The 9,314-nt window shown below is 57.4% G+C and overlaps 3 protein-coding genes across 8 annotated transcripts in view; all 3 read right to left on the bottom strand.

The window, feature by feature from the left end:
* Positions 1–2,552, bottom strand: part of SCARF1 (scavenger receptor class F member 1) — a 10,215-nt gene extending 7,663 nt beyond the window's left edge. Inside the window, exons 1-4 of the mRNA XM_029928008.1 lie at positions 2,049–2,552; positions 1,681–1,742; positions 1,325–1,426; positions 2–416 (exon numbers count right to left, since the gene is read on the bottom strand). Coding sequence (XP_029783868.1) covers positions 2–416; positions 1,325–1,426; positions 1,681–1,742; positions 2,049–2,467 — 998 coding nt within the window. The 5' untranslated portion in view covers positions 2,468–2,552. The remainder of the gene's footprint in view (position 1; positions 417–1,324; positions 1,427–1,680; positions 1,743–2,048) is intronic.
* Positions 2,553–2,624: 72 nt separating this feature from the next.
* On the bottom strand, positions 2,625–6,180 carry RILP (Rab interacting lysosomal protein). Of its 2 annotated transcripts, XM_029928007.1 has the most exons (9): positions 5,726–6,171; positions 5,558–5,651; positions 5,368–5,474; positions 5,031–5,276; positions 4,615–4,742; positions 4,108–4,230; positions 3,402–3,485; positions 3,037–3,126; positions 2,625–3,005 (listed from the first exon to the last, which is right to left on the bottom strand). In XM_029928007.1, the coding sequence occupies exons 1-9, from the start codon at positions 5,951–5,953 to the stop codon at positions 2,894–2,896; spliced, it is 1,212 nt and encodes a 403-aa protein (XP_029783867.1). In that variant the 5' UTR covers positions 5,954–6,171; the 3' UTR covers positions 2,625–2,893. The 2 variants fall into 2 exon arrangements, with proteins under 2 accessions (XP_029783867.1, XP_029783866.1); XM_029928006.1 differs by lacking the exon at positions 2,625–3,005 and having other exon boundaries at positions 3,034–3,485; positions 5,726–6,180.
* Positions 6,181–6,926: 746 nt separating this feature from the next.
* PRPF8 (pre-mRNA processing factor 8) overlaps positions 6,927–9,314 on the bottom strand; it is a 31,637-nt gene continuing 29,249 nt past the window's right edge. For all 5 annotated transcript variants that reach the window (XM_029927502.1, XM_029927506.1, XM_029927504.1 and 2 more), the window contains exons 40-43: positions 7,987–8,127; positions 7,724–7,863; positions 7,417–7,619; positions 6,927–7,269 (exon numbers count right to left, since the gene is read on the bottom strand). In XM_029927502.1, the coding sequence (XP_029783362.1) occupies positions 7,115–7,269; positions 7,417–7,619; positions 7,724–7,863; positions 7,987–8,127 (639 nt within the window). In that variant the 3' untranslated portion in view covers positions 6,927–7,114. The remainder of the gene's footprint in view (positions 7,270–7,416; positions 7,620–7,723; positions 7,864–7,986; positions 8,128–9,314) is intronic.

Below are 9,314 nucleotides of genomic sequence, written 5' to 3'. Positions count from 1 at the left end.
GCGCACGCACTCGCACTGCTGCCGGCACTCGGGGCCCCACCAGCCGCGCCGGCAGAGGCAGCGGCCAGTCTCCTGCGCGCACGGCGAGCCGTGGCAGGCGCAGCGGAAGTTGCAGCGGCGGCCCCACCAGCCCGGCTCGCAGCTGCAGGAGCCGTCGGCTTGATCGCAGCGCGCCACCGCCAGGTTGCACTGGCACTGACGGCGACAAGTGGGTGACCACCAGCCAGGTTCGCAGCGGCACGCGCCCGTCGCGGCGTCGCAACGCCCGTGGGGGCCGCAGTTGCACTGGAACTCGCAACGGCTGCCCCAACGATCCGCTTGGCAATGGCACACGCCCGTGTCCGGCTCGCACAGGCCGTGTGGGTGGCAGACGCAGCTCTCACGGCAATCGGGGCCCCAGTACTGACTCGGGCAGCCTGCGGGAGTGCGTGGGGTGGGGAAGGTAAAGGGGTCCGTGGGCTCTGGGCCAGGCACGGATCTCGGCCCTTCGCCCCCTCCCACAAGGGAGAGGGGCGCCAGACCCACCCTCCCAAGAGTCGGAGTCAGACCCCTGTACATCTGGCCGCCTAACCTCCTGAGGCACAGCTCACTTCCTGCCTCAGATTCACGAACTACAAAAACTCTTTCGAGTAGCCCAGCCTCCCACTTCATGCTCCGGAACACACTTAAAGTTCCTGAGTGGGAAAAGGTTTGCCCAGAGTCACACAGAAGTAGTATTTCATTCATGCCCCTTCCTCTCTCTCATGCCCACCCTCCTCCCTCCACCCCCACCCCACTAGAGATGACAGAGCATCTGAGTGTGTCACCCCCCCCCCAAAACTCCCCCACCTGGATGCTGACCATACAGGAGAGGCCACATTCCCCCTTAGTGTCTCCTCTCAGCCCTGATTCCTAGTAGTTACTCTCTGGCCATCCTGCCCACCAAACCCTTTCCCATGCCCTCCCTCTTTTCTCCAGGACTGGGCAGAGCCTGGCCAGGGATCTCCTTCCACCCTCCACCCATGTATAAAGTGCACGTGCAGGAGACTGAGCATGTGTCCATTTTGCAATTAACAGGGAAACCACCATCCTTTCTGAGAAGTGGGGGACGGTGAAGGGCCCAGAACTGAAACTGTGGGTAGAGCTTTGTGGATATGGGTAAAAACCAGATGACTCAGTGCATCTTCCAGGAATGCGTCACTTCCTGACTCGGCCTCAATTTTCTCAGTGAAGCTTGGAAGGATTCTGGCCCTGCTGTTCTGAGATCACCTTTCTACCTGCTTTGCCTCCCTGCACCCCACTCCTGCCTAGCAACTTCATCCTCCAGATGAAACTCAGGACTCACGGGAGTTGCACTGGGCCCCAAAGAATCCAGGTTTGCATCGACAGAGTCCTGGTTTCAGGCACACTTCATCTTCCTGGCAGGCATCCGGCCCCTCACAGATGGCTGAAAAACACCCCACCCAGGTGGGAAGGATGGTGGCATGGCATCGTTAGGGGACAGACACTCTGACCCTGTCATTGGCCCCCAGCACCTACCATTCCCTCAGGGCTGGGGCGGAGGGGTGGGGGTGGTAGTGTCAGGATGGACCCTTGCTTTAGAACTCAGGAGAGGAAATAGGCCCCAGGAGGGGAGGGAGGGAGGGTCACTGGGCTGTGTCCTCCTTTCTTTTCCAGTGGGGATCTGTTCTCGCTACTCACGGACAGTGCATTCTTGATCTTTCTGCCTCCAGCCTGGGCAGCACTGCAGTTCAGCAGAGGAGCTGTGGGGCAGAGAGGGGTCAGCCGGGGGACAGACTGACTCCGCAGGTGGGTCACTGTCTCTGGCTGAGATGTGGGAGGCTGCCTCAGCCCCATCAGGCAGGCCTAGTCAAGAGTCATAGCCGCAGTGTCCCCAATTCTTTCCCTTTCCTTGCCTGGCCCTCCACCTTCTGCCTTGATTCTCCACCACCCTCCAGGCTGTCCTCAAGCCTCATGACCTCTTCCCTCATATCCTCCTTCCCTGCAATGCCGCAATACCTGTTCAGGCACCACCCCCCAGCCCCCATCAGATTCCTACAAAAACCCACCTGCTGGCCATGCAGACGTGCTGCCCATTGGGATCCAGCTTGGACCCCTGGGTCCCCTGGGTCCAGAGCAGTAACAGTGGGAGCAGCAGCCTCAGCCCCATGGCGGCCAGTCCAGCGGGAAGGTTTGTGTTAGTCTGGCCCCCACGGCTCCCAACCCCCTCCCTGCTTCCTTCCAAGGCCTTTCCTGAGGAAACCAGGGCCGAGGGGCGGGCTGCCATGAGGCACCTCCCTGAGAGGGCGGGTGCTGGGAAGGAAGACCAGACACCAGAAAAATGAAAAGGAAAGCTTACGGCAAAGGCTGAGTCCGGGCTCAAGGGGCTCATGTCAGTCTGGAGGGGGCAGGAAAATGAAGCTGCAAATCCCAGAGTACTGGGGACAGGCGAGGGTGTGGGGTGTGAGTTGGAGCCCCATCTTTCCATTAGGTCATACTACCCAACTGAGGCCCTAGCGGGGAGACACCCCCCGCCTCCCCACATTGACAGCCAACAGGACCCTGGGAGGAAACCTCAGCCTGCCTTTGGTCCTGGCAGAGCCAGGTGGGGACAGACTGCTAACACACAGACACAGAGCCGTTTCTGGGTATCTCGGGCAGTGGCTTTATTACATTGGCTTAAGCCGTTCGCATAAACCCTTGGGAGGTAGGTAGTCAGGTCTCCATTTTATGAATGGGAAAACGGAGACTCAGGGAGGAAGCGCTTTTTTCTGACCCCGGAGGCTTGGCACAGAGATACAGGGAAGGAAGGGAGGCTGAGCTCTTCATCGTGCCCTGGCCTAGGCCAGGATCTCGAAAGAGCCTGGGGAGGGCTGAGAAGGAGGGAGCCCTGTCCTCATTTGAGGCCACACATCTACCCATGGCCAGATTCCAAAGTCAGGTCTCTGGGGCAGCTGAGACCCTCCAGACAAAGATCTTCATCAAGTGCAGAGCAGGGCTGGTCAGGAGTTGAGGACCGTGGGGCTATCCACAGGCTCCAGGTGGGGTGGCTGTAGCGCCTCCTCTTCTCCCACTAGCTTACTGGGGGCCATGCTGCTGGTCTGGGCTTCAGGGGACTCTGTTTCACCCCGATAGGACAGGCCAAAGCTGGGGGGACAACCAAGAGGCACGCTGAGCTTGGATGCCAGAGGGGTCAACGATATGGGCTGAGGGCAGGCGGTGGTGAGAAAAGGGATACAACAGGAAGAAAGGGCAGTCTGAGGTATTGAGGGGGCAAAGGGGCCAGGGCCAATGAGGGACGGGCATGCTTAGAGCTCAGGGCAGCAAAATTAATGTCAGTGGAATAGGAAAGAGGGTAAGAACAAAGATGGGGTCCCTCCTTCACCCCCACAACTTTTCCCTTTCCTCTTCTTCCAACATACAAACTCTGTCTTCGGGACTCAGTGGGTGGAGGGTGGGCTTCCTTATCACTGGAGAGGAGGAGCCATGAGCTGTCTTCATCGTCACTGAGGCAAAGAGGAGAGAGGAGATGTCATGTCATTAATCAAGGCCCTAAGGAACACCAGGAGTCCAGCTATGTTCAGCCCTCTGCACAGTGCCCAGGAATGGCCAAGGGAGGACAGAGTGACTCTGGGCCCCTCGAGGCTGGAAAGAAGGAGGTACCGGGGAGATGAAGGACATCTTGAGGCTTTTATCTTATAGCCTGACAGCAGGCCCTGACATGGCTGTAACTACAGCCCGAACCTTCTGAGAACAAACAGATCCAGCCAAAAAGAAAACTGAAAAATTAATGTGGAGAAGCAGCATTACCAGGTTTCTTTATCAGGAGGTACAGTGAGCCTGGCAAGTGGCAGCAGGTCAATCCGGAGAGAAGGGTGGCAGGCTCAGCAGGGTGACCAGCCCAAGAGGTAGGTTCAACGGGACAGACCGGACAGCAGGCCCAGGGGGTGACCAGGCCAGGTTAGCAGGCTAAGAATTAACTAGGCGACAAGCTCAGGGAGTAAGGAGGCTAAGGTGGCAGGCTCAAGGGGTGACGAGGCTGGGTTGGAGTATGACCAGGCTGGTACATGAAGCTCAGCAGAAAGAGGAAGGGGAGCTGGCTCAGTGGGAATGGAGGCAGGGACTTACCTGCTCTCTGCTTCCTCTGGAATCCCTAACATCTTGGCCTTGATCTTCTTCCGCTGCTTCTTGACAGCAACCTTCATGGCTTCAACCAGAAGCCCGGGGACCCGGTGGTCTGTGAGCAGCTCCCTACAGAGGAGGCAGGGGCCCCGAGTAAGCAGTGGGAATGCCCACAGTAGGTCTCACCCCAAGTACCTGTGCCTCTTGTTTCCCTTTTTTTTAAATACTCCGCTTTGCTAACACGCCTGAGACCTTAGCTTCGTCGGTGCCCTTTCCTAAGAATACTTCTTTGAGCACTGCTGAGACTTTTCGTGCTACCTCCTCCCTCACTTGGAAGAAGTTCCCAGAGGGCAGGCACTGTGTGATTGATGTCCTCTCAGTGTCCAGCACAGTGCCTGGCACACATCACTGTGGCTAGATCAGTGAACCAAAACGACTTGAGGCCCAGGAACAGGTGTGAGTGGAGCACCCCCCCCCAACCCCGTCGTCCCAGCCCCCACCCACCGCCCTCACCTCTGGAAGTAGGCCAACTCCTCCTTCAGCAGGAACACGTTGGCTTTGAGTTCATTCCTCTCCTGAAGGATCTGCTCGAGTTCCTCTCGACTGAAGCTGCATTGTCCTACCTTGGAGGGGCGCCCTGGCTGAAGTACAGGCTTGGTCGGTGGGGGTGCCTCTGCTGGCGTCCCCCTGCCCCCGGGCCATCACAGGAATGCTAGAGCAAGCGACTGGCAGGGAGACTTGGGAGGCAAGGGCGATGCGACAAATGACAGACCAGTGCTCTGGCTGAGTGTGAGAGCAGAGGCCGGCTCGAGGACGCACACTTGTACGCCACCTTCCAACTTCCCGGTGGACCTGCTAACGCAGCACAGCAAACCTTTCCCTAGTGCCCACCAAGTACTAGCCCTGCCAATACTGCTATGGGCACTCACCGGGTCCTCAGGGCTTCCTGGGGCTCCCGCGTCTGCCGGTGTCAGCTCCGGCTCCTGCCTCTGCTCATACACGGTCCCCTTGGCCTGGTTCTGCGCCGGCCCTAGAGCAAGCGCCACTGCCTCCTGGCGCTGTAGCTCCTGCTCGCTCTCGCGGTCCCTCGCGGCACGCAGCTGGGTTTGCACCGCGGCCAGTTTGTGCCGCAGCTCTGAATTCACCAGGAGGAGGCGCTGCAGCTGCTCCTGAAGCTGGGGGCGGGGCAAAAGAGGAGGTGGGCGGGGTGTCGATGGAGGAGGTGGAGAGCCCCGCCCCTCGCCCTTCGCCCCGCCCCGCCCTCACGGCCTCGGTCTCCTGGCTGCGCTGCAGCAGGTCTCGGTTGTGCGCCCGGAGCTCGTCTCGCTGGCGGTCGGTCACCTCCTTGAGCTGCCGCAGAAGAGCGCGCTCCTCTGAGGAGGGGGCGAACTTAGCGGCGGCCTGGGGAGGAGGCCCGGAGCCGGCCGCTCCGCCCCCTGGCCGTGCCCGCACTCACCCTGTGGCCCAGAGCGCAGCTGTCTGCGGAGGTGCTCGTTCTCCTCGCGCAGCCGCCGCAGCTCCAGTTCGGCCTGCTGCGCTGACACCTGCAGCTGGGGAGTCCAGGCTGTGAGCGCTATGCTCCTACCAGCCCTGCGGGTGGCTAGGGGAGGGGGCGGTGACTCACTGAGTCCGGGTCCGGCCCCACGGCAGCCTTTTCCAGGAGCTCCAGCGCCCGGACCACGAGCGGCACTAGCCCGGCCGCCGCCTCCGGGCCGAAGCGGCGCGCCAGCTCCTTCAGCTCCGTGCCCAGGGCCCCCGCTAGATGGTACACGAGCTCCGCAGCCGTCCCTGACCCGGCGGCCACTCGAGGCCCGGAGCCAGGCACCCCGGGTACCGTCGCCCTGGGCTCCATGGCCCCAGAAGGTCAAGGGCTGCGACACTTTCTCCCCCCTCCTCCAACCCTAACTGGGGCAGGAAAAAGCCAAACAGTTCCGGGCCAGGAGCAGTTTAGGGCAATAGAGGGCGGGGAAGAAGCGACAGAGGAGGAGCGATTAAGGGAAAAGGCGTGGGTAAGGAGGTGCTGCACTGGGTCCCCCGGGACCCTGTCCTGCTAGAGTCCCCAAGGTCACAGGAAGCAAAACTGCCTGCTTCCACTCAGACGTCCTAGGGCTGAGGCTTAGGGCTCTAAGTGGTCACTTTTGTCAATCCCTCCCCACAGCGTCTAGTCCAGGCTCCACCCCAGTGTCTGGTGTCATAAGGCTCAACTTGGCTGCCAAGCACTAAAGGCAAGAGGTGGGAGGTAGGGTTGTCCCTGGCTACAGACAGAGACAGCCATCTGTCCAGCCATGTGCCTGTTTTCTCCAACCAGAATTGACACAAAGTTTAAGGAGCTAGGCTAGGCACCACAGTTGGGAAGGGAAAAACCACAAGCTTCCAGACTCAGAAAACGGCAAAGGATGTTGAATAGGAACGATTTGGTTTGCAAATTAGAGCTCAAGAGAGAGAGCAAGTGAGCATGAGCAGGGATAGACAGAGAAAGGGAGACAGAGAATCCTAAGCAGGCTCCAGACCCAGTTCAGAGGGCTTGATACCACAACTGTGAGATCATGACCTGAGCCCAAATCAAGTCGGGACACTTAACTGACTGAGCCACCCAGATGCCCGCCCTGGTTTGCAAATATTTTGAAGGGATATTGGCAAATGTGGCCAAGCAGTAAGGGTGCGAAAGCCCAACCCCACCTCAGTTCACTAAGGGCTACTTAGTCCCACAGTCCCTGATCAGGAGGCTCATGCCCCTTTAAGGCTGAGGTCAGCATGCTGCTGTGAACAAGTCCAGCTTCTCTCCATCCAGAATTTGAGTATAGGAGGAAAACAAACCCCAAAACTACTATTTATACAAAATTTATTAATACACCACTTTGCTCAGGGCTAACAAGCCACCAGACATCAATAACACAAGAAGCACAAATAGAGGAAAAGGGGACGCAAGCTGCTGAATGTCACCAGCTTGTCTTTGGGGGTAAAAGGCTCCAGCCTGTGGAACGTCTGAAGTGGGGGGGAGGCGAGGATACAACTAGGCATAGAGGTCCTCTCGATCCGCCGAGTAGACCTCGCCCTCTTGCAGGAGAGCGAAGTTGAGGAAGTGGGAAGGTCTGTGCACCTCATGGTAGAACTCTTTGGGGTTTGCCAGCTGCAACTCGTATTTCATGTTGGGATCATGCCGGACACCTGGGGGTGGAAGGAAAGGTCCAGTGTTAACAAGGCACATCTGCCTCACCAAGCCCGGGCCCCTGGGCCATCTCCAAACCCGAGGCAAGCTCCAAGTACTAACAGTGATGGCCTAACCCCAGTCCCTCTTCCCCAGGCTGAACTTACCCATGAAGTTGTAGTTCCATGAAGACTGGGCAGGGACCATAAAAAACCCAAGGAAGCGGTCTGACAGCAGCATCTGGACCCTTTCATAATGCGAGGGTAGATAGCCCTTGGGATTGTTGCCCTTGTCTGTGTTCTGGCGACCCCATTCATAGCCACTAGGGGTCAGCTTATAGGCCGTCAGTGTGCAGGAGCCTGGTGTGAAGCTGACACAGGGATGAAGACAGAGTCAGAGCTCAGGCCGCCTTCCTAGGCCCTGTGCTGCAATGCCTGCTGCACCACTTTTCCCCCCACAGGGGCCCAAGCCTACCTGCAGGTGATGATAATGGTCTTCTCGCCATCCCAAGACGGGTTGTCAGCCATGATCTTGGCGTGGGTGGTGACATCCTGGGGTGACAGCTGGGGGGACTCATTGGGCTGGGTGTGGATCCATCCTAAGGGTTCCATTTCCTATAGACAAAGAGATGTGAAAAGCTATTTGCAGACAGGAATCCCCCCCCATGAGAACAGCACGGCTGCCTTCCTCCCACCCCCCTGACACCAGAAACTCCCATCGCCCACACCCCCACTGACCTTCAGATACTCATGCTGGGGCAGCTGGCCAGGCAGGTGCACGGTTTGGTGAGTGCCCCACTGCGGCACCATCACGATGCAGCGGATCTCCTTCACCTGCGGGTTGTCCGGCGGGCTCACCCCGTACAGGTATCCTGCAATCTGGGAACAAAGGGGTCAAGAACCAAAACGATTCCTAGCACCACTCCAGACTCTGGGCTGTCAGCCCTGTGCTTTGTTCCCTTCCCCAAGAACAAAGGATAGTTTCTCAAAATGTGATCAGAATCTCTTGCCTCAGAGTGACCTGGGTACTTGTTCAAAACATTAAACATGACCCTTATCTTGGACTTTTCACATCAGAATCTCAAGTGGGGTGCAGGAACCAGCATTGCTCACGTGGCCCCCGGCTGATTAAGGAATATCCATAAATAAATGAGCACACCAACACACAGCTCATGAATCTGCACAAGATGAACACATCTTTAAATCCACCACTAGGTGGTATTTAAAATTTTACATGGCCATAGACAAAAAAACCTGTGCCCTATAAACCCAGCGACACAAGATCTTAACAATCTTCTCAAATTCACCAACCTGAGGCCACAATTCGGTGTTGTATATAATACGAATTACCCGATTACCCGTAAGGCTGACCATCTTTTCAAGGTATTTATTTTTGAGAGAGACAGAGAACGTTAGCATGAGTGGGGAAGAGGCAGAGAGAAAGGGAGAGAGAGAACCCGAAGCAGGCTCCACAGTCAGTGCAGAGCCTGACACAGGGCTCTGACTCACAAACCTTGAGACCATGACCTGAGCTGAAATCAAGGCTGCACCACCCAGGCGCCCCCCTGAGCACCTTTTCACATTACATTTGCCATTTATAGTTCTGTTTCTGAACTACCTTCATATTCTTTGCCTATTCTTCTAGTTATTTATTTTACTAATTTTTATTTTAAAGAGTGCGTGCAAGGGAGAGGAAAAGGGCAGGGGGTAGGTGGGGGGAGGTGGAGAGAAGGGGAGAGAGAGAATCTCTGCACTGAGTGTGGAGCTCCATGCAGAGTTCAATCTCACAACCCGGGGATCATGACCTAAGCTGTAATCAAGAGCTGGACGCTCAACCAACTGAGCCACCCAGGCGCCCCTACAGTTACTTTTAAAAATCAAATTCTGAGGGGCACCTGGGTGGCTCAGTTGGTTAAGCGTCCGACTTCGGCTCAGGATATGATCGGTCCCACTGTTCATGGGTTTGAGCCTCGTGTCGAGCTCTGTGCTAACAGCTCAGAGCCTGGACCCCATCTCCAGATTCTGTATCTCCCTCTCTCTCTGACCCTCCTCTGTTCACGCCGTCT

The sequence above is a fragment of the Suricata suricatta genome, chromosome 17 (genome assembly GCF_006229205.1).
Source record: "Suricata suricatta isolate VVHF042 chromosome 17, meerkat_22Aug2017_6uvM2_HiC, whole genome shotgun sequence".
NCBI classification, from domain to species: Eukaryota; Metazoa; Chordata; class Mammalia; order Carnivora; family Herpestidae; genus Suricata; species Suricata suricatta.
This window is presented reverse-complemented; position numbering and strand designations above follow the sequence as displayed.

Bases quoted from the DNA above. Each gene is read 5' to 3' on its own strand.
- RILP (XM_029928006.1), bottom strand. From the start codon at position 5,953: ATGGAGCCCAGGGCGACGGTACCCGGGGTGCCTGGCTCCGGGCCTCGA. The intron at 4,743-5,030 runs GTGAGTGCCCAT...CCTGTACTTCAG, and splicing joins CAGGAAGCCCTGAGGACCCG to CCAGGGCGCCCCTCCAAGGT. The intron at 3,486-4,107 runs GTAAGTCCCTGC...TCTTTGCCTCAG, and splicing joins CCAGAGGAAGCAGAGAGCAG to TGACGATGAAGACAGCTCAT.